Source organism: Oncorhynchus clarkii, chromosome 3, assembly GCF_045791955.1.
Source record: "Oncorhynchus clarkii lewisi isolate Uvic-CL-2024 chromosome 3, UVic_Ocla_1.0, whole genome shotgun sequence".
NCBI lineage: Eukaryota > Metazoa > Chordata > Actinopteri > Salmoniformes > Salmonidae > Oncorhynchus > Oncorhynchus clarkii.
Genome location: NC_092149.1, coordinates 86,972,554 through 86,999,706, shown reverse-complemented (window position 1 = coordinate 86,999,706; position 27,153 = coordinate 86,972,554). Strand labels below are relative to the sequence as shown.

General features: G+C 43.4%; 1 protein-coding gene across 1 annotated transcript in view; it reads right to left on the bottom strand.

Annotated features, from left to right (window-relative positions):
* LOC139406202 (receptor-type tyrosine-protein phosphatase-like N) overlaps positions 1-27,153 on the bottom strand; it is a 93,075-nt gene continuing 65,922 nt past the window's right edge. The window contains exons 13-23 of the mRNA XM_071148709.1: positions 15,187-15,396; positions 9,975-10,223; positions 7,582-7,729; positions 6,660-6,733; positions 6,465-6,546; positions 5,942-6,057; positions 4,392-4,558; positions 1,857-1,910; positions 688-752; positions 466-539; positions 1-353 (exon numbers count right to left, since the gene is read on the bottom strand). Of these exons, the coding sequence (XP_071004810.1) occupies positions 282-353; positions 466-539; positions 688-752; positions 1,857-1,910; positions 4,392-4,558; positions 5,942-6,057; positions 6,465-6,546; positions 6,660-6,733; positions 7,582-7,729; positions 9,975-10,223; positions 15,187-15,396 (1,311 nt within the window). The 3' untranslated portion in view covers positions 1-281. The remainder of the gene's footprint in view (positions 354-465; positions 540-687; positions 753-1,856; positions 1,911-4,391; positions 4,559-5,941; positions 6,058-6,464; positions 6,547-6,659; positions 6,734-7,581; positions 7,730-9,974; positions 10,224-15,186; positions 15,397-27,153) is intronic.

Below are 27,153 nucleotides of genomic sequence, written 5' to 3'. Positions count from 1 at the left end.
CGGTCTTGCTGACTCCTAGGGTCATTGGTGTAGTAGTAATGGACTCTGGGAAATGTAGTTCCTCCCTGGTTGTGTATCTGGATGTAGAGGAAGGGTTAATAATGGCCATAGAAATAGAATTACTAGATCGTCAACAACCCGTCAGACCACAGCAGTGTGAATGGTACAATCATGGGGGACACTCAATATGGCCGTCATTGGTATTATGATGCATAACTTTCATGGTAATTCTAGTTGTAAGGTTCTGGCACACGAGGTGGTAGAGGTGGTAGACACATGGCTCACTGTGGCAGAGCCTTCAGGATGGCATTGACCTCTTCTGCCACGGCAGTCAGTGCAAACTCAAACTGATCCTGGAGAGGGTGCCAGAAAGCGAGGGAGACTGTCAGAGATACAAACGCACGCATGCACGCACACAGACAGATCATGCTGCTGCCATGAGATATATAGTTGAGAAGGCCATACCTTGGTGCGGACTAAGTTCGGTCTCTGATCCCGAATGTGTTCCAATGTCGCAGCAATATCAATCTCCTTCACGCCTGGAAACACACAGTACGCATTACGACATATCACATTCGCCAACAAGGAATCTCTGACTCGTAATACTATCCTGGTGTCTATCCAGTGATATAAACTACAAGGCCAGACTATCAAAGACGTCTGACAAGATCAAGATGTCTGACTCACCCTTAGCCATGCGATTGAGGACCATGTCAATAAGGATGTAGGTTCCCGTTCTGCCAGTGCCGTCACTGTACGAGACAGGGAATACCTCGTCAGATCACACGGCACGTCATAAAGACCGCAGAAATGGGATCTATAGAACGGGTGTCCCTATTCAATGATGTCATAATGGGTGGACAGGCAGCCATTGCGTGTGTCTGCATGAGTTTTCCAGTCAAATTGTCAGGGTTAGAGGTTCCAAGACCCTTTTAAAAACGTTTTTTAATAAAAAAAAAAATGTAATCTAATTGTAACATTATGTCATAAAGCGCACATTTTAAACTTACAAAAATAACATGTTTTCCAATATAAAAGAGGTTAAAGAAAAAATATATATATTGTAAGTGCCTATTAAGTGTAAAATAAAGTAACAGACTACTGTAATTTCATCTTAAATCAGCCAAAAATCCCCTCGTGACAGAGGGAATGGACTCTTCTGTCTAATTGGGAATGGCAATCGAATGCCAGCTTCACAATTTTTTTATTTTTTTTGTCAAAACGTTTCTCTCTAAGGGTAGTAGGGTTGACGTGCTACGTTCGACCCGTTCTGTGTTTCCTCCACAAATGACAAAGAGGCTAAAGGCTAAAACAAGAAGAGTACAACCTGCTTTTACACTATGATTTGACTATTAGATGTTTCAGTGTTTCTTTTGAAAATTTGTTTCAAAAATAAATTGTTTCTCCATATTAAAATGAGAGTTCAGTTCACAAAACAGGGTTGATCTTAAAATGATGGACAGACGTAAATTAATAATCTTCAATAATTACTTTGCCAAAGCAACAAAATAAACTAGGGATTTACAATGATGATGACAACTTTGAGAATTTTTTTTGGGGGGGTTTAAGTGGGTTAAAATCTTCTTGGAAGTCACAGAAGATGCACAGAGGGACATGTCAAATGCTGAATTATTTGCACTTCAGCAAGTCTTCATTCATATTTACAATCAGATTTATTATGGTCTATATTAAAAGAGCCCTTCATTTAATATAACATGTTTGTTTTTTAAATTCAATATTGTTGCACAATTTCTACTTAAAATATCAAAAGGGATGCAAATGTCTGTTCTACCTGTTTGTGCTGCACAGCCAACTTCTATGGCCCTTTGTCGATGAAGACACTGAGCTAAGTTTACCTGCAGTGGACGATGATGGGGCAGGATCGAGCTCTGTAGCACCTATTCACCTTCCTGTTGGAGGGAGGCAGAGGACAGGAAGGGAGGAAGGGAGAGAGAGAGGGGTGGGTGGGAGAGAGGGAGGGGTGGGAGAGAGGGAGGGGTGGGAGAGAGGGAGGAGGAGGTGGGAGGGAGGGAGGGGGTGGGAGTGAGGGAGGGAGGGGGTGAGAGAGAGGGAGGGGTGGGAGAGAGGGAGGGGTGGGTGGGAGAGAGGGAGGGGTGGGTGGGAGAGAGTGAGGGGTGGGAGAGAGGGAGGGGAGGGAGAGAGGGAGGGGGTGGGAGAGAGGGAGGGGAGGGAGAGAGGGAAGGTGTGTGAGAGAGGGAGGGGTGGGTGGGTGGGAGAGAGGGAGGGGAGGGAGAGAGGGAGGGAGGGAGGGGCATGGAGGGAGGAGGGATAGAGAATATTTCATAAAATATCATTTTAGCTGACAAGTTTAAATTGGGTACTGCAGTACTGTGTTACATTTCTACTGTACTGATCTTAAACCATACACAGAAAAACAAAATGCCAAACTCTGCCTGCCTAAAGGATAACAATTCAAGTTAGTCATAAAACAATAGTCTTTGAGGTTGAGGTTAGAGAAGCTCAACCCTTCAGTGGACAGGACAGAAAGTGAGGGAGGAGTAGAGGAGGGAAGGAAGAAAGGGATGATGGAAGGAAGGAAGGAAGAATGGATAAAAGGAAGGAAGGTTAGAAGGAAGGAAGGAAGGAAGGAAGGAAGAATGGAAGGTTAGAAGGAAGGATGGAAGGAAGGAAAGATGGAAGGATGGAAAAAAGGATGGAAGGATGTAAGGAAGGTTAGAAGGAAGGATGGAAGGAAGGAAAGATGGAAGGAAGGTTAGAAGGAAGGATGGAAGGAAGGAAAGATGGAAGGAAGGAAAGATGGAAGGAAGGAAGGATGGAAGGAAGGAAGGATGGAAGGAAGGAAGGAAGGATGGAAGAAAATAAGAAAGGGGGAGGAGACTGATGGACTATCCGGCCAGCGTCGACTCCTGCTGCAGTCACACCTGCCAATAATCATTTTTGTGACTATGCAACTGGACCCAGACTACTAGCTGCAAATCACAAAAATGACACTGGGAGATGTGGGAACCCCAAGGGCCAATAGCTGACCACCGTCACTGAGAGAGAGGGACGGAGAGATATAGATGGTTGGAACGAGAGATGGCTAGAGGAAGAGAGGGACAATCAGGGAGGGACAACTAAAAATGAAGGCTAATATACAGTACACGGGTTTCATTAATCCTGTCAGGGTCAAGGGTCAAGGAGGCTAGGTCATACAGGACCCTATGGGGCATCACTGGCCATATGATAGTGAAAAGGACATCACACTGTTTGCTTAGCGAGTACCGCTTCCTCCCGATTCGGTTCATACCCGAGGCTCTAACCCTGGACCTCTGCCTTGCAAACAGACACGACCGCCCTCCCGAAGCTTCTTATCCTATTCGGCAGTGCAAGAGGAGACACCTGAGGCTGAGGAGTGAGTTTCACAGACCCCCATCTGCTACTAGGTTACAGCTACAGTATCATACACAGTAGAACCAGGGAGACAGGGACACATAGGCCGGATAGGTGCAGTGAAATATATTGACACATAGACCAGATAGGTGCAGTGAAATATATTGTCACATAGACCAGATAGGTGCAGTGAAATATATTGTCACATAGACCAGATAGGTGCAGTGAAATATATTGACACAGACCAGATAGGTGCAGTGAAATATATTGTCACATAGACCAGATAGGTGCAGTGAAATATATTGTCACATAGACCAGATAGGTGCAGTGAAATATATTGACACATATACCAGATAGGTGCAGTGAAATATATTGACACATATACCAGATAGGTGCAGTGAAATATATTGACACATAGACCAGATAGGTGCAGTGAAATATATTGTCACATAGACCAGATAGGTGCAGTGAAATATATTGACACATAGACCAGATAGGTGCAGTGAAATATATTGTCACATAGACCAGATAGGTGCAGTGAAATATATTGTCACATAGACCAGATAGGTGCAGTGAAATATATTGTCACATAGACCAGATAGGTGCAGTGAAATATATTGACACATATACCAGATAGGTGCAGTGAAATATATTGTCACATAGACCAGATAGGTGCCGTTGAAATATATTGACACATAGACCAGATAGGTGGAGTGAAATATATTGACACATAGACCAGATAGGTGCAGTGAAATATATTGACACATAGACCAGATAGGTGCGGTGAAATATATTGTCACATAGACCAGATAGGTGCAGTGAAATATATTGACACATAGACCAGATAGGTGCAGTGAAACATATTGTTTTACAGGGTCAGGCATATAGTAGTATGGCGCACCCTATGGCAAATTAGGGTCAAGTGTCTTGCTCAAGGACACATTGACAGAATTTTTCACCTTGACGGCTCTGATATTTATATCAGCAACCTTTCAGTTACTGGCCCAAAGCTCTAACCTCGAGGTTATTTGCAGTACCTGCGGAAGTCCAGCAGAGGGCGTGTTGAGGTAGGGATTCCGTTGGAGGGCCAGCTGAGCAGGTGGAACTGTGTCAAGGTACGAGTCTCCTGGGTCTGAACGTTCTTCAGGTAGAAACTACGAACCAGGAAGTCTTTACACCAGATGTGTTCAGAGACCAAATTCACCTGGTAGGGAATATCCATAGAGATATATAATACAAATTCACCTGGTAGAACATTTTTGCTCTGACCTGGGGACTGTGAAAAGACCCCTGGTGGCATGTCTGGTGGAGTAAGTGTTGGTGTCAGTGCTGTGTGTAAATTGACTATGTAAACAATTTGGGATTTTCAACACATTCATTTTTCTCCTCAACTCTTAGCCAAGAGAGACTGGCAGCATAGTATTTATATCAGCCCTCTGATTACAATGAAGAGTAAGACTTGCCGCTCTGTTCTGGGCCAGCTGCAGCTTAACTAGGTCTTTCTTTGCAGCACTGGACCATATGACTGGACAATAATCAAGATTAGATAAAACTAGAGCCTGCAGGACTTGCTTTTTGGAGTGTCAAAAAAGCAGAGCATCTCTATATTACAGACATACCTCTCCCCATCTCTTTATTACGGACAGACCTCTCCCCCATCTCTTTATTACGGACAGACCTCTCCCCATCTCTTTATTACGGACAGACCTCTCCCCATCTCTATATTACAGACATACCTCTCCCCATCTCTTTATTACAGACAGACCTCTCCCCATCTTTACAACCATTGAATCTATATGTTTTGACCATGACAGTGTACAATCTAAGGTAACACCAAGTAATTCAGTTTCCTCAACTTGTTCAACAGCCACACCATTCATTATCAGATTCAGCTGAGGTCTAGAACTTAGGGAATGATTTGTACCAAATAAAATTATCTTAGTTTTAGAGATGTTCAGGACCAGTTTATTACTGGCCACCCATTCCAAAAACAGACTGCAACTCTTTGTTAAGAGTTTCAGGGACTTCATTAGCTGTGGTTGCTGATGCATACATGGTCAAATCATCAGCATACATGGACAGAAAGGCTTTTTTTTTTAAATGCCAGTGGCAAGTCATTGGTAAAAATAGGAAAGAGTAGAGGGCCTAGAGAGCTGCCCTGCGGTACACCACACTTTACCTGTTTTACATTAGAGACACTTCTATTAAAGAAAACCCTTTGAGTTCTATTAGATAGATGGCTCTGAATCCAGGATATGACAGAAGTTGAAAAGCCACAACACAAGTTCTCAACAACATAATATCAAAGGCTGCACTGAAATCTAACAGTACAGCTCCCACAATCTTCGTATTATCAATTTCTTTCAACCTATCATCAGTCATTAGTGTCAGTGCAGTACATGTTGAGTGCCCCTTCTCTATAAGCATGCAAAGTATGTTGTTAATTTTTTTAACAGAGAAATAGCATTGTATTTGGTCAAACACAAAGAAAACTAAGAAGAAGAACAACAATAAAAAGATTCAAACACACACACACACACACCACACACACACCAGCTTGTGTCTATCCAGAGTCAAACCCCCTCACCTCGTAGATGTGGTAGAGGGAGGATCCCTCGTCAGGCCAGTAGCGAACACACTGAATCTCTCCATCCTCAACCAGGGCTGTCATCATCACTATCACTGTACAGCCATTCTCCCAGACTGTCTATAGAACAACACAGCAGTTACAAAAGCAGTGTACTATACCGGCACATTGTGAGATATCTGTGTCAAATGTACTACTACACAACAAATACACAGTATTGGTCACCTTTGACTACCACAGTCTTTAGTGTTAGCAATAATGTTTCCTCAGTGTACTGTGTGCCACTGATCTGCCAGAAGTCAACGATGGTGTGTGTCACTGATCTGCCAGAAGTCAATGATGGTGTGTGCCACTGATCTGCCAGAAGTCAACGATGGTGTGTGCCACTGATCTGCCAGAAGTCAACGATGGTGTGTGCCACTGACCTGCCAGAAGTCAGCGATGGTGTGTGCTACTGACCTGCCAGAAGTCAGCGATGGTGTGTGCTACTGACCTGCCAGAAGTCAGCGATGGTGTGTGCTACTGACCTGCCAGAAGTCAGCGATTGTGTGTGCCAGTGGTCCCTGGGTGGCGATGTAAGCAGGCAGCCGAGGGTCATGGTCAATCTGGGGTTTACAGAGAGAGAATAATAATGATATTTGTGACGTGTGACATTGTGTCAACCACGGGACAAAGTCTACACCATCACCATCTTAAGAGTAGCAGTCAGAGATCTTACTATGGTGCTGGCGTTAATGTAGTCTTCCTTGGTGGAGTTGCTCTCCGCCTTCAGTTTCACACGGGAATGATCATCTGGAATAGAACAGATAGTAACTGACCAAGCTGTACAGGAAAAACAGAACAGATAGTAACAGACCATGCTGTACAGGAGGATCAGAACAGATAGTAACAGACCAAGCTGTACAGGAGGATCAGAACAGATAGTAACAGACCAAGCTGTACAGGAGGATCAGAACAGATAGTAACAGACCAAGCTGTACAGGAGGATCAGAACAGATAGTAACAGACCAAGCTGTACAGGAGGACCAGAACAGATAGTAACAGACCAAGCTGTACAGGAGGATCAGAACAGATAGTAACAGACCAAGCTGTACAGGAGGATCAGAACAGATAGTAACAGACCAAGCTGTACAGGAGGATCAGAACAGATAGTAACAGACCAAGCTGTACAGGAGGATCAGAACAGATAGTAACAGACCAAGCTGTACAGGAGGATCAGAACAGATAGTAACAGACCAAGCTGTACAGGAGGATCAGAACAGATAGTAACAGACCAAGCTGTACAGGAGGATCAGAACAGATAGTAACAGACCAAGCTGTACAGGAGGATCAGAACAGATAGTAACAGACCAAGCTGTACAGGAGGATCAGAACAGATAGTAACAGACCAAGCTGTACAGAAATAAGGTGCCAATCCAACACAGTTTAATTAACGGCCTGTGAACAGCAATATACTTTTAAAGGCATTTCCCCTGACATTCAGCTCTGAGATCACGTTTGCTGTAAACGCTACGGATGCCAGCTCAAGCAGAAATCCACATTAAGTCAACCACAGCGAACAGGTTATTCGTCTGAGTCTATTTGAATCCCAGCCTGAGACCGGAGGAGGATAAACCCGAGGAGAGGTATGTAAGACTCACAGGGAAGAGAGTCCGAACAGCGGTTCTTCTCCAGGTGGGCTTCACTCTGTGCTACAGTGACAACACTGGGTTCGGCCTGGTAGGAACAAAGATCCTCCCACTCCTTCAGCAGACGGTCCTTATTCTCCAGATGATCCTCCATATAGGCCTGGGGCAGAGAGGAACACTAACGTTAAGAGGAGAGTTCAGGATCTCCTCCCCATTCTCATGGGATATTCTACTAGCTGTAACAGATATTCTACTAGCTGTAACAGATATTCTACTAGTTGTAACAGATATTCTACTAGCTGTAACAGATATTCTACTAGCTGTAACAGATATTCTACTAGCTGTAACAGATATTCTACTAGCTGTAACAGATATTCTACTAGTTGTAACAGATATTCTACTAGTTGTAACAGATATTCTACTAGCTGTAACAGATATTCTACTAGCTGTAACAGATATTCTACTAGCTGTAACAGATATTCTACTAGCTGTAACAGATATTCTACTAGCTGTAACAGATATTCTACTAGCTGTAACAGATATTCCACTAGCTGTAACAGATATTCCACTAGATGTAACAGATATTCTACTAGCTGTAACAGATATTCTACTAGCTGTAACAGATATTCTACTAGCTGTAACAGATATTCTACTAGCTGTAACAGATATTCTACTAGCTGTAACAGATATTCTACTAGCTGTAACAGATATTCCACTTGCTGTAACAGATATTCCACTAGCTGTAACAGATATTCTACTAGCTGTAACAGATATTCTACTAGCTTTAACAGATATTCTACTAGCTGTAACAGATATTCTACTAGCTGTAACAGATATTCTACTAGCTGTAACAGATATTCTACTAGCTGTAACAGATATTCTACTAGCTGTAACAGATATTCCACTAGCTGTAACAGATATTCTACTAGCTGTAACAGATATTCTACTAGCTGTAACAGATATTCTACTAGCTGTAACAGATATTCTACTAGCTGTAACAGATATTCTACTAGCTGTAACAGATATTCTACTAGCTGTAACAGATATTCTACTAGCTGTAACAGTGTGTTTTGATGAAAGCTCCAGAACGTCATCATTATTAAACAATGAGGATAAGCTTCCTGGTCACAGATTAAACCCGGTCCTGGTCACAGATTAAACCTGGTCCTGGTCACAGATTAAACCCGGTCCTGGTCACAGATTAAACTCGGTCCTGGTCACAGATTAAACCCGGTCCTGGTCACAGATTAAACCCGGTCTTGGTCACAGATTAAACCCGGTCCTGGTCACAGATTAAACCCGGTCCTGGTCACAGATTGAACCCACTGTTTTTTAGGTCAATGCCACATGTTGAGTTGATGACTCCATACCCTCTGACCCTCTGACCAGTAGTCAATATAATGACCCCATACCCTCTGATACTGACCAGTAGTAAATATAATGACCCCATACCCTCTGATACTGACCAGTAGTAAATATAATGACCCCATACCCTCTGATACTGACCAATAATACATATAATGACCCCATACCCTCTGATACTGACCAGTAGTCAATATAATGACCCCATACCCTCTGATACTGACCAGTAGTAAATATAATGACCCCATACCCTCTGATACTGACCAGTAGTAAATATAATGACCCCATACCCTTTTATACTGTCCAGTAGTAAATATAATGACCCCTTACCCTCTGATACTGACCAGTAGTCAATATAATGACCCCATACCCTCTGATACTGACCAGTAGTAAATATAATGACCCCATACCCTCTGATACTGACCAGTAGTAAATATAATGACCCCATACCCTCTGATACTGACCAATAGTAAATATAATGACCCCATACCCTCTGATACTGACCAGTAGTAAATATAATGACCCCATACCCTCTGATACTGACCAGTAGTAAATATAATGACCCCATACCCTCTGATACTGACCAGTAGTAAATATAATGACCCCATACCCTCTGATACTGACCAGTAGTAAATATAATGACCCCATACCCTCTGATACTGACCAGTAGTAAATATAATGACCCCATACTCTCTGATACTGACCAGTAGTAAATATATTGACCCCATACCATCTGATACTGACCAGTAGTAAATATAATGACCCCATGCCCTCTGATACTGGCCAGTAGTAAATATAATGACCCCATGCCCTCTGATACTGACCAGTAGTAAATATAATGACCCCATACCCTCTGATACTGACCAGTAGTAAATATAATGACCCCATACCCTCTGATACTGACCAGTAGTAAATATAATGACCCCATACCCTCTCATACTGACCAGTAGTAAATATAATGACCCCATACCCTCTGATACTGGCCAATAGTAAACATAATGACCCCATACCCTCTGATACTGTCCAGTAGTAAATATAATGACCCCATGCCCTCTCATACTGACCAGTATCATGTGACCAGTAGAGATGTCCATGTTGGACTGGGCGGGCTCCTCGCTCCAGGAGGGCGTACTGCTGTGTGAGGAGGGGCTGTGTTGTGGGCCGTCACTGAACTGGGATGACACACTGCTCACCCTGGAGGTGTCTGTCCCCCTCCGACCCCCCGCTCCCCCGCCCACCGCCTCCTGACGACTGAATGACGGCTTGGCTGCCATGTGCTGCCTGCAGAGCTCCTGAGAAAGTCAACAGAGAGAGAGAGAGAGAGAGAGAGAGAGAGATTCCACTAAACAAGATGTTAATCACTTTCATCAGCCCATAAATATGATTATATCGTCACAACTTCTGAGAAAATTAACAAAGACATTTAAAACGAGAAGCTAATTGTGTATCATCATTTTCATCTGCGATAATCATCGTTCGTTGTTAACACCTATATTATTATGACTCCTCCGGTTTACTATCATCCTCATTTGCTGTAAACATCTTCATCATTATGACACCTGTTCACTATCATCTTCGTCATGTGTCATGTGAAGCAGAGGAAGTAGTTTGGTGATCGTTGTCACAATAATGAAGGTGTATTCTATTCCATCATGATCGTCATAATCATCACTATGATTGAGACCCCCTCAGTCTTTCATGTTAACCTTACCTATAACCTCTAACATCCCCCTTACCGGTGACAGACCGGGAGAACTAGAGGTTTAACTTGGAAAGGAACTCTCATTCCAGGTGGAGCTAACTACACTGCTCAAAAAAAATAAAGGGAACACTAAAATAACACATCCTAGATCTGAATGAATTAAATTTTCTTATTAAATACTTTTTTCTTTACATAGTTGAATGTGCTGACAACAAAATCACACAAAAATTATCAATGCAAATCAAATTTATCAACCCATGGGGGTCTGGATTTGGAGTCACACTCAAAATTAAAGTGGAAAACCACACTACAGGCTGATCCAACTTTGATGTAATGTCCTTAAAACAAGTCAAAATGAGGCTCAGTAGTGTGTGTGGCCTCCACGTGCCTGTATGACCTCCCTACAATGCCTGGGCATGCTCCTGATGAGGTGGTGGATGGTCTCCTGAGGGATCTCCTCCCAGACCTGGACTAAAGCATCCGCCAACTCCTGGACAGTCTGTGGTGCAACGTGGCGTTGGTAGATGGAGCGAGACATGATGTCCCAGATGTGCTCAATTGGATTCAGGTCTGGGGAACGGGCGGGCCAGTCCATAGAATCAATGCCTTCCTCTTGCAGGAACTGCTGACACACTCCAGCCACATGAGGTCTAGAATTTTCTTGCATTAGGAGGAATCCAGGGCCAACCTCACCAGCATATGGTCTCACAAGGGGTCTGAGGATCTCATCTCGGTACCTAATGGCAGTCAGACTACCTCTGGCGAGCACATGGAGGGCTGTGCGGCCCCCAAAGAAATGCCACCCCACACCATGACTGACCCACTGCCAAACCGGTCATGATGGAGGATGTTGCAGGCAGCAGAATGTTCTCCACGGCGTCTCCAGACTGTCACGTCTGTCACAGAATCATAAAACACGGGACGAGATGTTAAAAACTGTCCATTGTGCCAATAGATGGAATGCACTCGCATGAGATTTGCCGTGATGTTGACAGAGTGGCATGGGAGGTTTATTTCTTAGACTGGGTTAAGATGTCAATTTTGGGACACATCCTCAGTAGTGTGCCTTCGAATCAGTGGGTGTTTCGGCCTTTAATCACTAAACACTCTCATCAAAGGTGGCCAGCTAAAGGGTGATCAAGCCTTAGCTTGTGTCCCATGCCCAATTATGATGTCCCACGGGACTATGCAAGGCAGGGGCGTCCTCTTCCCTGAGCCAGTCCTACAGCTGACCGCATACCTCATATACCCTCCTCAAGTTGGAGGGATCTGAATTGGGTTCTCAGGTGGGGGTGGGGGGTCATGAAGTTATAGCCCAGCAAGGGTCCTTCCGTTTGATCCAGATCCACTGGCTGCCTCTTTCAGCTGCTTGAGAAACTGCTCTGACGGTCTGCCGCAGAGCCTGTCCATGGATTCCAAGTTCTTTCAGCAACCTGATGGTGGAAGAAGCCACGAATCCTCTGCATCCCACTTCAACTGGCCAGACTTTTGCATTCCAGCCACGCTGAGTTGCGTCTGCTGCCAACTCTGTGTAACGCAGTTTCTTACGCTCGTAGGCCTCTTCAACAGAGTTTTCCCACGGGACTGTGAGCTCTATGATGTACACAGCCTTTCGTGAAGGGGACCAGAGTACCATGTCTGGCCTAAGGTTGGTAGAAGCAATCTCAGGTGGAAAAATTAGTTGCTGGCCAATATCGACAAGCATCTTCCAGTCCCGGGCCATGGCTAGGTGTCCAGTTTCTGGCTTTGTAGGAGGATACTTGGGCCTTTTCTGTCCCTCCCGGATGAATGTTGTTGTTTTGACGGGATTGCTTGTTTTTGGAGGTAATGAATTGGTTGCACTCCTCTTGGTCTCAAGTGCTGCAGCCAGGCTCTTGAGGACCTGATTGTGCCTCCAGGTGTAGCGGCCTTGTGAGAGGCTGGTCTTGCAACCTGTCATTATATGCCTGAGAGTCGCTGGAGCTGGGCAGAGGGGGCAGGTCGAGTCCTCGCCATACCATTGATGTAGATTTTTTGGCACATCATAAACAGTAGATGTAGATTTTTAAGCACATCATAAACAGCTCTTATGATGAAGCTGATGTTGCTTGCCTCCATTTGCCAAAGCTCACTCCAGTTGATCTTTCTCCTCTCCAGGCCTTCCCACCGCGTCCATTGCCCTTGTTTAGCAAGAGAGACAGCCTTTGCACTTCTTGCAGTCTCCTCCTGTCTGCGCACCTCCTCGACCACCAGCTTCCTGCGTTCAGATGTTGTTGCCTTATGGAACGTTGGTTTGCTTGCTGCCAGGCCAAAGCCTCCTCTTCCATGCTGGATATTCCCCACAATGTCTTGGTGTCTCAGGGCTGATGTTGCTTGCTGCACAGCCTTGGATGATGTCCATTTCCGTCCAGTTTGTAGGGGAGGTGCAGCCTTGCTAATGGTCTGGTCTTTGGAGTCCTTCAATGTCATCTGAAGTCTTACTTTAGAGCACTTGTACTCCTCCGTTAGACTTGTAAGAGGTAGTTCAAGGACCCCTTTGCCATAGAGGCCGATGTTACTCAAGCATCGTGGGACACCCAGCCATTTCTTCACGTATGAGGTAATGGTTCGCTCCATCTTCTCCACTGTTGTTATTGGGACCTCATAGACGGTGAGTGGCCACATTACCCGGGGGAGAAGTCCAAACTGTAGGCACCAAAGCTTGAGCCTCCCAGGCAGTAGGGTCTTGTTGATGTTCTCAAGACCGTCGGCGATGTCCTGCCTTACTTGCTGCACTTGATCTTTATCCCGGAGGCTTTCATTGTACCATCTACCCAGGCTCTTGATGGGTTGCTCAGACACCGTTGGTATCGGGTCATCTCCAATGCAGAACCTCACATCTTTAAGCTGTCCCTTGACTATGGAAATGCTTCGAGATTTGCTTGGCTTGATTTTCATCCGGGCCCACTTGATGTTATCCTGCAGTTTTGCAAGTAGCCGCCTGGTGCATGCTGCAGTGGTGGTCAGTGTAGTCATGTCATCCATGTATGCTCGGATAGGTGGGAGACGGAGCCCTTCCTTAGTTCTCTCACCGCCGACCACCCATCTCGATGCCCTGATGATGACTTCCATGGCCATAGTGAAGGCCAGAGGAGAAATTGTACAGCCTGCCATTATGCCTACTTCCAAGCGCTGCCATGTTGTTGTGAAGTCAGGTGTTGTGAAACACAATTGCAGGTCTTGGAAATAGGCCTTTACCAGTGTAGTGATGGGTTCTGGTACGTGGAAAAAGTTGAAGGATTCCCAGAGGAGTTCATGGGGAACTGAGCCAAAGGCATTGGCCAGGTCGAGGAAGATGACATAGAGGTCTCTCTTGTCCTTCTTAGCTGTTTGGATCTGGTGCCAAATCATACTAGTATGTTCCAGGCAACCAGAGAAACCAGGAATGCCTGCTTTCTGTACAGATGTATCAATGTACTTGTTCCTTTCCAGATAAGTGGACAGCCTCTGTGCTATTATACTGAAAATGTCACATGTGCGTTTGAGCAGACACATGCACATTTGTGGCCTGCTGGAGGTCATTTTGCAGGGCTCTGGCAGTGCTCCTCCTGCTCCTCCTTGTACAAAGGCGGAGGTAGCGGTCCTGCTGCTGGGTTGTTGCCCTCCTACGGCCTCCTCCACGTCTCCTGATGTACTGGCCTGTCTCCTGGTAGCGCCTCCATGCTCTGGACACTACGCTGACAGACACAGCAAACCTGCTTGCCACAGCTCGCATTGATGTTCCATCCTGGTTGATCTGCACTAGCTGAGCCACTTGTGTGGGTTGTAGACTCTGTCTCATGCTACCACTAGAGTGAAAGCTCCGCCAGCATTCAAAAGTGACCAAAACATCAGCCAGGAAGCATAGGAACTGAGAAATGGTCTGTGATTACCACCTGCAGCACCTACCTTTATTGGGAGTGTCTTGCTAATTGCCTATAATTTCCACCTGTTGTCTATTCCATTTGCACAACAGCATGTGAAATTTATTGTCAATCAGTGTTGCTTCCTAATTGGACAGTTTGATTTCACAGAAGTGTGATTGACTTGGAGTTACATTGTGTTGTTTAAGTGTTCCCTTTATTTTTTTGAGCAGTGTATAACTATTTGAATACAGACCCCCTAAAAAGGACTACTTTTTAAAGCTATTTGAATACAGATCTAAGAAAGTAACTACTTTTCTGAAACTATTGGAATGGCTGCCTTCAACTAACGGCAGGGCTGTAAAGAGAATGAATAGAGCACACAGCATCCCATAATACTCTCCTGAATGTCCGTTGCCTCAGGTGTACATAAGTCAAACCAATTAACCAATTATCTATATATATTTTCAATATGAAATCCACAAACAGAATTAAAAAAAAAGGAATTTAGATTAAAAGTTTGGTGAAAATAATGACAGAATTCCTTTAGATTGATGACTTTTTGCAAATCCAATGTTTTCCAACGTCATCAAATGTTTTGGTTGAAATTACGTGCACCAACGCTTTAGAAGTAGTTCTCTATATAAAGAATAGGGTGTCATTTGGGACAAAGTACCTCCTGACCTCTCCTACCTGGTAGTCAACGTGTGTCTCCGGTCCTCCCTCTGGTCCAAGGCCCAGTTTCCCTGAGGCCAGCTGCTTGGCGTGGTGTCGGAGACAGGCGATGGTCAACGCTACCACCACCACCCCGCCCACACACGCCATGGACACCAGCGTCAGTACCAGCCCACTGGAGCCCCCCCTCACCCGCGTGGCATGGAGCAGCCCATGACCCTCGCTCCTCTGTAGGGGGTGGGGGGAGAGAGAGAGAAAGAGAGAGAGAGGGAGACAGAGAGAGAGAGAGGGAGACAGAGAGAGCGAGAGAGAGACAGAGACAGGGAGACAGAGAGAGAGAGAGAGAGAGATAGAGAGACAGAGAGAGAGAGAGAGAGAGAGAGAGAGAGAGAGAGAGAGAGAGAGAGAGAGAGAGAGAGAGAGAGAGAGACAGAGACAGAGACAGAGAGAGAGAGAGAGAGAGAGAGAGAGAGGAAGGAAGGAAGGAAAGGGGTCAAGGGAAATAGGAAAGAGAAAGATTCATGTCGACAAAGATACCTGTTTGTTTACATGTACACTACTGTTCAAAAGTTTGGGGTGACTTAGAAATAACCTTGTTAATTAAATAACACAGCTGAAAACTGCGGTGTCGATTACCAATTAGGATCTCTGGCTAAAAATACTTGAATCAGTCATAGAGCCCATCGCCCTTCGTTGTTGTGAGGTCTGGGGTCCGACACCAACCAAGAATTCACAAAATGGGACAAACACCAAATTGAGACTCTGTATGCAGAATTATCCTCTGTGTACAACGGAAAGCTTTGACTATGTACAGACTCAGTGAGCATAGCCTTGCTATTGAGAAAGGCCACCGTAGGCAGACCTGGCTCTCAAGAGAAGACAGGCTATGTGCTCACTGCCCACAAAATGAGATGGAAACTGAGCTGCACTTCCTAACCTCCTGCCAAATATATATAGACATTTTAACTAGGTAAGTGAGTTATGAACATATTCTTACTTCCAATGATGGCCTAGAAACAGTGGGTTAACTGCCTTCCGGTTACTGGCCCAAAACTCTAACCACCTGCTAGCTGCTACCCACGGCTGAAGCAGTAGCTACTCTTCGTCCACACAGAACATGAAACATAATACAGAACATTAATAGACATGAAAAGCTCAGGACAGAACTAAAAAGGCACGTAGCCTACATGTCAATACAGAAAAACACACTGTGAGAGACGTTGTGCCGTGAGGTGTTGCTTGATCTGTTTTTTGAAACCAGGTTTGCTGTTTATTTGAGCAATATGAGATGGAATGGAGTTCCATACAATAACGGATCTATATAATACTGTACATTTCCTTGAATTTGTTCTAGGTTTGGGGACTGTGAAAAGACCCCTGGTGGCATGTCTGGTGGGGTGTGTAAGTCAGAGCTGTGTGTAACTTGACTATCCAAACAATTTGGGATTTTCACTTTTGTTTATTGTCTACTTCACTTGCTTTGGCAATGTAAACATATGTTTCCCATGCCAATAAAGCCCCTTATATTGAAACTGAATTGAGAGAGAGAAAGAGAGATAGAGAGCGAGAGCACAGCATGATACCACCCCCTGTCTGTTGAAGCTGGTGTCTGGCAGCCTCAGTGGGGGAGGACTGGGCCAGGCTTCTTCCATGGCAACAGAGAAATGCTCGGTGTAATGTGTGGTCGTTAGGGGAAGAGGCGCCCTGCTCACTCTCTAGTGATCCAACCTACACCTCACTAACTAACACCCTGGACATTCAACCCAATTTTCTCTCTATATCTCTCTCTCTCTATCTCTCTATCTCTCTCTCCCTCCCCTCTCCCTCCCTCTTCTTAAAATGTCCCGGGGAGGGGGAGCATGAATGGACTGTGGTACGGAGGGGACAGGGCTTCGGACTAGGGCTCCTCACCTGCTACTCCAGAGGGGTCCTCGAAGGGAGTGCGTGTCGCACCCTATTCCCTATATAGTGCACTACTTTAGACCAGAACCTTATTCCCTATATAGTGCACTACTATAGACCAGAGCCCTATTCCCTATATAGTGCACTACTTTAGACCAGAGCCCTATTCCCTATATAGTAAACTACTTTAGACCAGAGCCCTATTCCTTATATAGTGCACTACTATAGACCAGAGCCCTATGGGAATAGGTTGCCATTGCCATTGCCACACAGTTTTGGGGTGTTAGGAGAGGTAACGGTTAGGATTTGTAGAGGCCAGGGAGAGATGGGGGTAGGGGTTAAGAGTTGTAGAGAGGGGGTAAGGTCCTTGGGGGTAGGGGTTAGGAGTTGTAGAGAGGGGGTAAGGTCCTTGGGGGTAGGGGTTAGGAGTTGTAGAGAGGGGGTAAGGTCCTTGGGGGTAGGGGTTAGGAGTTGTAGAGAGGGGGTAAGGTCCTGGGAGGTAGGGGTTAAGAGTTGTAGAGAGGGGGTAAGGTCCTTGGGGGTAGGGGTTAGGAGTTGTAGAGAGGGGGTAAGGTCCTGGAGGGGGGGTAGGGGTTAAGAGTTGTAGAGATGGGGTAAGGTCCTGGGGGGTAGGGGTTAAGAGTTGTAGAGATGGGGTAAGGTCCTGGGGGGTAGGGGTTAAGAGTTGTAGAGATGGGGTAAGGTCCTGGGGGGTAGGGGTTAAGAGTTGTAGAGATGGGGTAAGGTCCTGGGGGGTAGGGGTTAAGAGTTGTAGAGATGGGGTAAGGTCCTGGGGGGTAGGGGTTAAGAGTTGTAGAGATGGGGTAAGGTCCTGGAGGGGGGGTAGGGGTTAAGAGTTGTAGAGATGGGGTAAGGTTCTGAGGGGGAGGGGTTAAGAGTTGTAGAGAGGGGGTTAAGAGTTGTAGAGAGGGTCCTCGGAGGGGCAGTGAATATAACGAATACATTACTGATGTCTGACCCCACTAAACACTAGTCAGCAACATAGCAGTATAACACAAGAAACAAGGAACAAAACACCAAATAACTAAATCAGCCAGGGTTCCAGGCCCCCCCTCTATCACCTCTTCAACCCCTGACCCTTGACCTCTAACCCTTCTCAGCCACTCAGTCAGCCACAGATAATCCCTGATTAACATCACTGCAGCCGGCGTAGGCAGAACCACTGACATTAACATGATCACAATAATGATCACAATAATGATCACAATAATGATCACAATAATGACCACAATAATGATCACAATAATGATCACAATAATGACCACAATAATGATCACAATAATGATCACAATAATGATCACAATAATGACCACAATAATGATCACAATAATGATCACAATAATGATCACAATAATGATCACAATAATGACCACAATAATGATCACAATAATGACCACAATAATGATCACAATAATGACCACAATAATGCTGAAAATGGCAATATTTTTTTTTTATTCATACAATCAACACATTCTTTAGAAAGTAAAAGTGACTCATTGTTGAGGAATGATTAGCTGTTATCTGCAGGGCCAGTAACGGGAGGCAGACACGTTACATCATCACGTCTTTCATCACAGTGCCAAACCGACCCTGTAACCACAGCAACCCCCACCCACCCCACCAGCTGGCACCTCTAGCTGAGGTGAGAGCAGAGAGAGAAAAGAGCACACTACATACTGTTTAACCTTCTAAAGCACAACTACTAAAAAGGAGTGAACGGTAGAGACACAGTTGCCCCCTAAACACGATCTTCTCTTGCCCTTAAACACCATGTTTTGGTGTTATTGTCTTTGATTGTATTCAGCCTAGCTGATAAATTGTGGTATTCAATTTTATTGTTTCAATAAAATGAAGAAAATAACTCTAAAATAATGCATCAAACATTATTCATGTGAAGTCAATATCATTAGATGTATTGGTACTATTATATGACATTTTAATTCACCAGCAGTCCCATTATATGACATTTTAATTCACCAGCAGGCCTATTATATAAACATCACTAATTCACCAGCAGTCCTATTATATAAACATCACTAATTCACCAGCAGGCCTATTATATAAACATCACTAATTCACCAGCAGTCCTATTATATAAACATCACTAATTCACCAGCAGGCCTATTATATAAACATGACTAATTCACCAGCAGGCCTATTATATAAACATGACTAATTCACCAGCAGGCCTATTATATAAACATGACTAATTCACCAGCAGGCTTATTATATAAACATGACTAATTCACCAGCAGGCCTATTATATAAACATCACTAATTCACCAGAAGGCTTATTATATAAACATCACTAATTCACCAGCAGGCCTATTATATAAACATGACTAATTCACCAGGAGGCCTATTATATAAACATGACTAATTCACCAGCAGGCCTATTATATAAACATGACTAATTCACCAGCAGGCCTATTATATAAACATGACTAATTCACCAGAAGGCTTATTATATAAACATGACTAATTCACCAGCAGGCCTATTATGTAAACATGACTAATTCACCAGGAGGCCTATTATATAAACATCACTAATTCACCAGAAGGCCTATTATATAAATCTTTCCAGGTTATTCTGTAACCAAAAATCAATTAATTCAAGTTGTTCCTTTTGATCAACTGAATGCATTCATATAACAAGCACTTAGTTATGCATTTTAATTGGAAATTACCTGTAGCAGGCCTAGGTTTAAATTATGCAGGTGTATTAATGAATAGGCTTTAAATGTTGGCTAATTATTTATTAGTATTATCATCGTTATAATACATTTCATTTCAGGCTATGTTATTAGTAGTTTGCCTATATGTGTTCATAGAAAATGTCCTCTCGTTTTTTTGACAGTCTACATTGTTTTTATTAATTTATTTAGTTGGAAAATAAGAATCCATCGCATCCTTACGATATGAGCAATGAGGCCCAAAACGTTTGTTTCTACTAAAATAATTGTACTTTAAGTAGTCCTGAAAGAAGCTGCCCTTGTACTTAGTTCTGAGTGAGTCGTCTACTCAATGTAATATTTAGCACAAATGTAAAAAAAAAAATGTAAGTTGTTAAACCATAAAGCTTGACTCATACAGACCAATTCATTTCACAAAAAATATATATATATCTAGAGACTGAAAATAACACTCACCACAATCCATCCTACATTTCAGCACCGGGGCGGTTTCCACCCGGATCAACCTCTGCATCTCTCCTGAATCAGATACGGCTAATGTGGCCGGTAGAGCACTGGAGGAGCTCTTTCTCTTTCTTCCACTCATGATGCACGACCCAATATCACATTTAAGTTCCGACAAGCCCCTGATATCACGAATAATACCCGGAAAAAGTCATTTGAAAAGGATTGTGGAAACTTGTAGCAAGTAGCCTAGGCCTACACTCAAGCAAAGAGGAAGGGAAAGGGAAATAAATAAACATGTGCTTCTCCCTCTCTCTCTCTCTCTGCGCTCTCCCGGCCTCTAGCTCTCCTTCAAACTCCATTCAACCGACGCCGCCACTTGTGTCACTTCAAAAAGGCACAGCTCCACATGTTGCTTTTTGGGATGGGGAGAGTAACGGAGGTGGGGGCGGGTCGGGTTTGATGTCTTGGATAGGATAGGCAGTCTGTGGGAGCGAACAGAACAGCAGCAGGGGCAGACTGGGACAAGAATTTGGCCCTGGCATTTTATCCACACCAGCCCACATCACTGAGCACACCGTCAACTCTTAAAGGGAAACACTATCATCTCTTAAAGGGGAATGGAAACACTATCATCTCTTAAAGGGAAACACTATCATCTCTTAAAGGGAAACACTATCATCTCTTAAAGGGAAACACTATCATCTCTTAAAGGGGAATGGAAACACTATCATCTCTTAAAGGGGAATGGAAACACTATCATCTCTTAAAGGGGAATGAAAACACTATCAACTCTTAAAGGGGAATGAAAACACTATCAACTCTTAAAGGGGAATGGAAACACTATCATCTCTTAAAGGGGAATGGAAACACTATCATCTCTTAAAGGGGAATGGAAACACTATCATCTCTTAAAGGGGAATGGAAACACTATCATCTCTTAAAGGGGCATGAAAACACTATCATCTCTTAAAGGGGAATGGAAACACTATCATCTCTTAAAGGGGAATGGAAACACTATCATCTCTTAAAGGGGCATGAAAACACTATCAACTCTTAAAGGGGAATGGAAACACTATAATCTCTTAAAGGGGAATGGAAACACTATCAACTCTTAAAGGGGAATGAAAACACTATCAACTCTTAAAGGGGAATGAAAACACTATCAACTCTTAAAGGGGAATGGAAACACTATCATCTCTTAAAGGGGAATGGAAACACTATCATCTCTTAAAGGGGAATGGAAACACTATCAACTCTTAAAGGGAAACACTATCATCTCTTAAAGGGAAACACTTTCTTCTCTTAAAGGGAAACACTAACATCTCTTAAAGGGGAATGGAAACACTATCATCTCTTAAAGGGAAACACTATCATCTCTTAAAGGGGAATGGAAACACTATCATCTCTTAAAGGGGAATGGAAACACTATCATCTCTTAAAGGGGAATGGAAACACTATCATCTCTTAAAGGGGAATGAAAACACTATCAACTCTTAAAGGGGAATGGAAACACTATCATCTCTTAAAGGGGAATGAAAACACTATCATCTCTTAAAGGGGAATGGAAACACTATCAACTCTTAAAGGGGAATGGAAACACTATCAACTCTTAAAGGGGAATGGAAACACTATCATCTCTTAAAGGGGAATGGAAACACTATCAACTCTTAAAGGGGAATGGAAACACTATCAACTCTTAAAGGGGAATGGAAACACTATCATCTCTTAAAGGGGAATGGAAACACTATCAACTCTTAAAGGGGAATGAAAACACTATCAACTCTTAAAGGGGAATGGAAACACTATCAACTCTTAAAGGGGAATGGAAACACTATCATCTCTTAAAGGGGAATGGAAACACTATCAACTCTTAAAGGGGAATGGAAACACTATCAACTCTTAAAGGGGAATGGAAACACTTTAGGAAGTAAATCTAAACAAAGAGATGTATTCAATCCACTAATACTAAACATGTGTATTTAACACAAAAACATCTCTATATTTAGTATTTTTTATCGTCAACTATGTTAATTTGAGCTATGGTCAGCTCCATCTCAAATTGCCATAGTAACGACTGACGCCAGTGTGTCACTGGCAGGAATCAACAAATTGTCTGTGTTATCGAAGACAGTGAGGTTAGGGGCGGACAACGAAGATGGCAACAACAAGTAGTAATTCAAACATGAACTGTATAGCACCAGGCTAGATGAATTAGAACTACCTGGCATGATGACTCCTTGCTGTCCCCAGTCCACCTGGTCGTGCTGCTGCTCCAGTTTCAACTGTTCTGCCTGCGGCTGTGGAACCCTGACCTGTTCACCGGATGTGCTACTTGTCCCAGACCTGTTGTTTTCAACTCTCTACAGACAGCAGGAGTGGTAGAGATACTCTGAATGATCGGCTATGAAAAGCCAACTGACAGTTACTCCTGAGGTGCTGACTTGTTGCACCCTCTACAACCACTGTGATTATTATTATTTGACCCTGCTGGTCATTTATGAACATTTGAACATCTTGGCCATGTTCTGTTATAATCTCCACACAGCACAGCCAGAAGAGGACTGGCCACCCCACATAGCCTGGTTCCTCTCTAGGTTTCTTCCTACGTTTTTGCCTTTCTAGGGAGTTTTTCCTAGCCACCGTGCTTCTACACCTGCATTGCTTGCTGTTTGGGGGTTTTAGGCTGGGTTTCTGTACAGCACTTTGTGACATCAGCTGATGTAAGAAGGGCTTTATAAATACATTTGATTTGAACTACACAACAGATGGAGCTGACGGAGAGTGAGAACAGTGAAGACCAGAACTCGCTGTATGAACCTCAGCGCTCAGAATCACCATCACAGTGTGAGCCAAGATATACTATCGATCACTTTGGGTGAGCGGGATGGTGTTCACGAAAAACGGAATAGGAGCAGGCCATTCAGCAGTGAATTCAAAAGATACACCCCATCCACAAAGGGAATCGAAGTAGAATTGTTTTTCCGCAGATTTATTTTTGACTCGTTTCAACGAATGTGATACCTTGTCCAAGGTCCGGCTGTTTCGACTCTCTCTCTCTCTCAACACATGAATGTTTCGACTCTCTCTCTCTCAACATATTAATGTTTCGACTCTCTCTCTCAACATATTAATGTTTCGACTCTCTCTCTCTCAACATACGAATGTTTCGACTCTCTCTCTCTCAACATAGGAATGTTTCGACTCTCTCTCTCTCTCAACATATGAATGTTTCGACTCTCTCTCTCTCAACATACGAATGTTTCGACTCTCTCTCTCTCTCTCAACATACGAATGTTTTGACTCTCTCTCTCTCAACATACGAATGTTTCAACTCTCTCTCTCTCTCTCAACATACGAATGTTTTGACTCTCTCTCTCTCAACATACGAATGTTTCGACTCTCTCTCTCTCTCTCAACATACGAATGTTTTGACTCTCTCTCTCTCAACATACGAATGTTTCAACTCTCTCTCTCTCAACATATGAATGTTTAGACTCTCTCTCTCTCAACACATGAATGTTTCGACTCTCTCTCTCAACATATGAATGTTTCGACTCTCTCTCTCTCAACATATGAATGTTTCGACTCTTTCTCTCTCTCAACATATTAATGTTTCGACTCTCTCTCTCTCAACATATGAATGTTTCGACTCTCTCTCTCTCAACATACGTATGATCAGCTATGAAAAGCCAACTGACATTTGCTCCTGAGGTGTTGAACTGTTGCACCTTCTATAATCACTGTGGTTATTATTTCTGATGTAAAAAGGGCTTTTTGTAAAATATATTTGATTGATTGATTGATTGTTTGCTGTGCTGGATGTTGTCTATTCACTGACTGTCTGAGTGATGGGACATTTATATAGTATCTGTAACAATTTTTGTTGTGTATTTAATCTGCATTTTAATTTCTTGAAGTGTCAATCAGCAGTAGAAACAGTGTCTCCCTGCTCCTCTTTGGGTAAAAAGCTGATTGATGCCTGGCCTGGAGAAATGTAACCACTCTCAGATTAATAGACAGAGCTATAGATACAAGGACTGACCATCCATGATATCAACATTGTAATCCTGTTTCTATGGTCTGTTTCCACTACCATGTACCCAGTTTGCTTTGGATAAAGGTGTCTGCTGAATGGCATATATTATTAGTCTACTTTGACACCGGCCAACTAACTAGTGTAGTTACCATTCATTTCCACTAGATGGCAGCCAAAGCTCTAGTTACCATTAATTTCCACTAGATGGCGGCTGAAGCTCTAGTTACCATTAATTTCCACTAGATGGCGGCTGAAGTCACTAGTCTAGCGACTGGGACACGGGGTTTGTGTGTGCGTTGAAAGCAGTTTTCATCTTCAAAGAAAGTTAATCTGGTTACGCTTGAACCTGTTATAGTGGACAAGCTAAGTAATATTTTTACACAAGGTACAGGCATCCATGGCTTTATTTATAGATTTACTAAAAAAAAAAAATTCTTCAAACTTTTCTTCACCTTTTATTTTACGACAGGGATCTTAGACCATTCCACCATACAGAATCCGTCCAGATCCTTGATATTCTTCATCAGTAATTATGGACTGTCCTCTTTCAATTCCAACCACAGGTTTTCAATGGGGTTGAAGTCCGGAGACTGAGATGGCCATTGCAAAATGTTCATTTTTGTGGTCAATTAACCATTTCTTTGTGGATTTTGATGTGTGCTTGGGGTTATTGTCTGGCAGCAAGACACGTTCATTACAGGAATAATGACGGTAGATAATGCTCTTTACTGTTTGACCAAATCATGGTTTTAACCACACACCCCCAAAATAGGAGGTTTTGAGTGAGGTGATAATGTAGAATGGGCTCTTTCTACCTATATGTACATATTACCTCAATTTCTTTGACTAACCTGTGCCCTGTACCGTAACACCCTGTATGTAGCCACCACATTGACTCTGTACCGTAACACCCTGTATATAGTCTCCACATTGACTCTGTACTGTAACACCCTGTATATAGCCTCCACATTGACTCTGTACCGGTACCCCCTGTATATAGCCTCCACATTGACTCTGTACCGTAACACCCTGTATTTAGCCTCCACATTGACTCTGTACCGTAACACCCTGTATATAGCCTCCACATTGACTCTGTACCGTAACACCCTGTATATAGCCTCCACATTGACTCTGTACCGTAACACCCTGTATATAGCCTCCACATTGACTCTGTACCGTAACACCCTGTATATAGCCTCCACATTGACTCTGTACCGTAACACCCTGTATATAGCCTCCACATTGACTCTGTACCGTAACACCCTGTATATAGCCTCCACATTGACTCTGTAACGTAATACCCTGTATATAGCCTCCACATTGACTCTGTACCGTAACACCCTGTATATAGCCTCCACATTGACTCTGTACCGTAATACCCTGTATATAGCCTCCACATAGACTTTGTACCGTAATACCCTGTATATAGCCTCCACATAGACTCTGTACCGTAATACCCTGTATATAGCCTCCACAATGACTCTGTACTTGTACCCCCTGTATATAGCCTCCACATAGACTCTGTACCGTAATACCCTGTATATATCCTCCACATTGACTCTGTACCGTAATACCCTGTATATATCCTCCACATTGACTCTGTACCGTAACACCCTGTATATAGCCTCCACATTGACTCTGTACCGTAATACCCTGTATTTAGCCTCCACATAGACTCTGTACCGTAACACCCTGTATATAGCCTCCACATTGACTCTGTACCGTAACACCCTGTATATAGCCTCCACATAGACTCTGTACCGTAACACCCTGTATATAGCCTCCACATTGACTCTGTACCGTAACACCCTGTATATAGCCTCCACATTGACTCTGTACCGTAACACCCTGTATATAGCCTCCACATTGACCCTGTACCGTAACACCCTGTGTATAGCCTCCACATTGACTCTGTACCGTAACACCCTGTGTATAGCCTCCACATTGACTCTGTACCATAACACCCTGTATATATACCTGTATTGTTATTTTACTGCTGCTGTTTTTATTTATTTGTTACTTTTATTTTCTATTTTTTACTTAACACTTATTTTTCTTAAAATTTCATTGCAGGTTAGGAGAATTAGGTTAAGGTTAGGAAAAGAGCTGGGGTTAGCCAAGGCCTCTTGATAGGTGCCTGGGCGTTGCCCATTGATCAACCAAAGGCTCGTTATAGGTTAGTATGACAGAGAAATTGAGTAAAAATCATAAATCTTAACAGGCCCATGGGGCTGCCAACCATGTCACCTTTTACATTGTCTTATTTTTGTAAAAAAGCATATTTTTGTGTGTCAATTTTGACCAGCGCATCCAACTATCAATTGAATTTACCACAGGTAGAATCAAGTTGTAGAAACATCTCAAAGGTGATCAATTTTCAAGTTTTTTATTTGTGCAAACATTTCTAAAAAACAGTTTTTGCTTTGTCATTATGGGGTATTGTGTGTAGATTGATGAGGGAAAAACATTTATTTAACCCATTTTAGAATGAGGCTGTAACGTAACAAAATGTGGAAAAAGTCAAGGGGTCTGAATACTTTCCGAATGCACTGTATGTGAAGGGATGAAAACACATGAGAACAAATGACTCAGTGCCAGTGCTATCCAGGGTCCTTAAGACATCCCTACCCTAACCCTACTCTTACCTTATGTCACACCCTGATCTGTTTCACTTGTCTTTGTGCTCGTCTCCACCCCCCTCCAGGTGTCGCCCGTCTTCCTCATTATCCCCAGTGTATTTATACCCGTGTTCTCTGTTTGTCTGTTGCCAGCGTTTTTGTTTTGACTGTACTCCTGTTTCCTGTTTTCTAGTTTTCCCGGTTGTTGATCATTCTGCCTACCTGACCCTGAGCCTGCCTGCCGTTCTGTACCTTACAGACTTTGCCC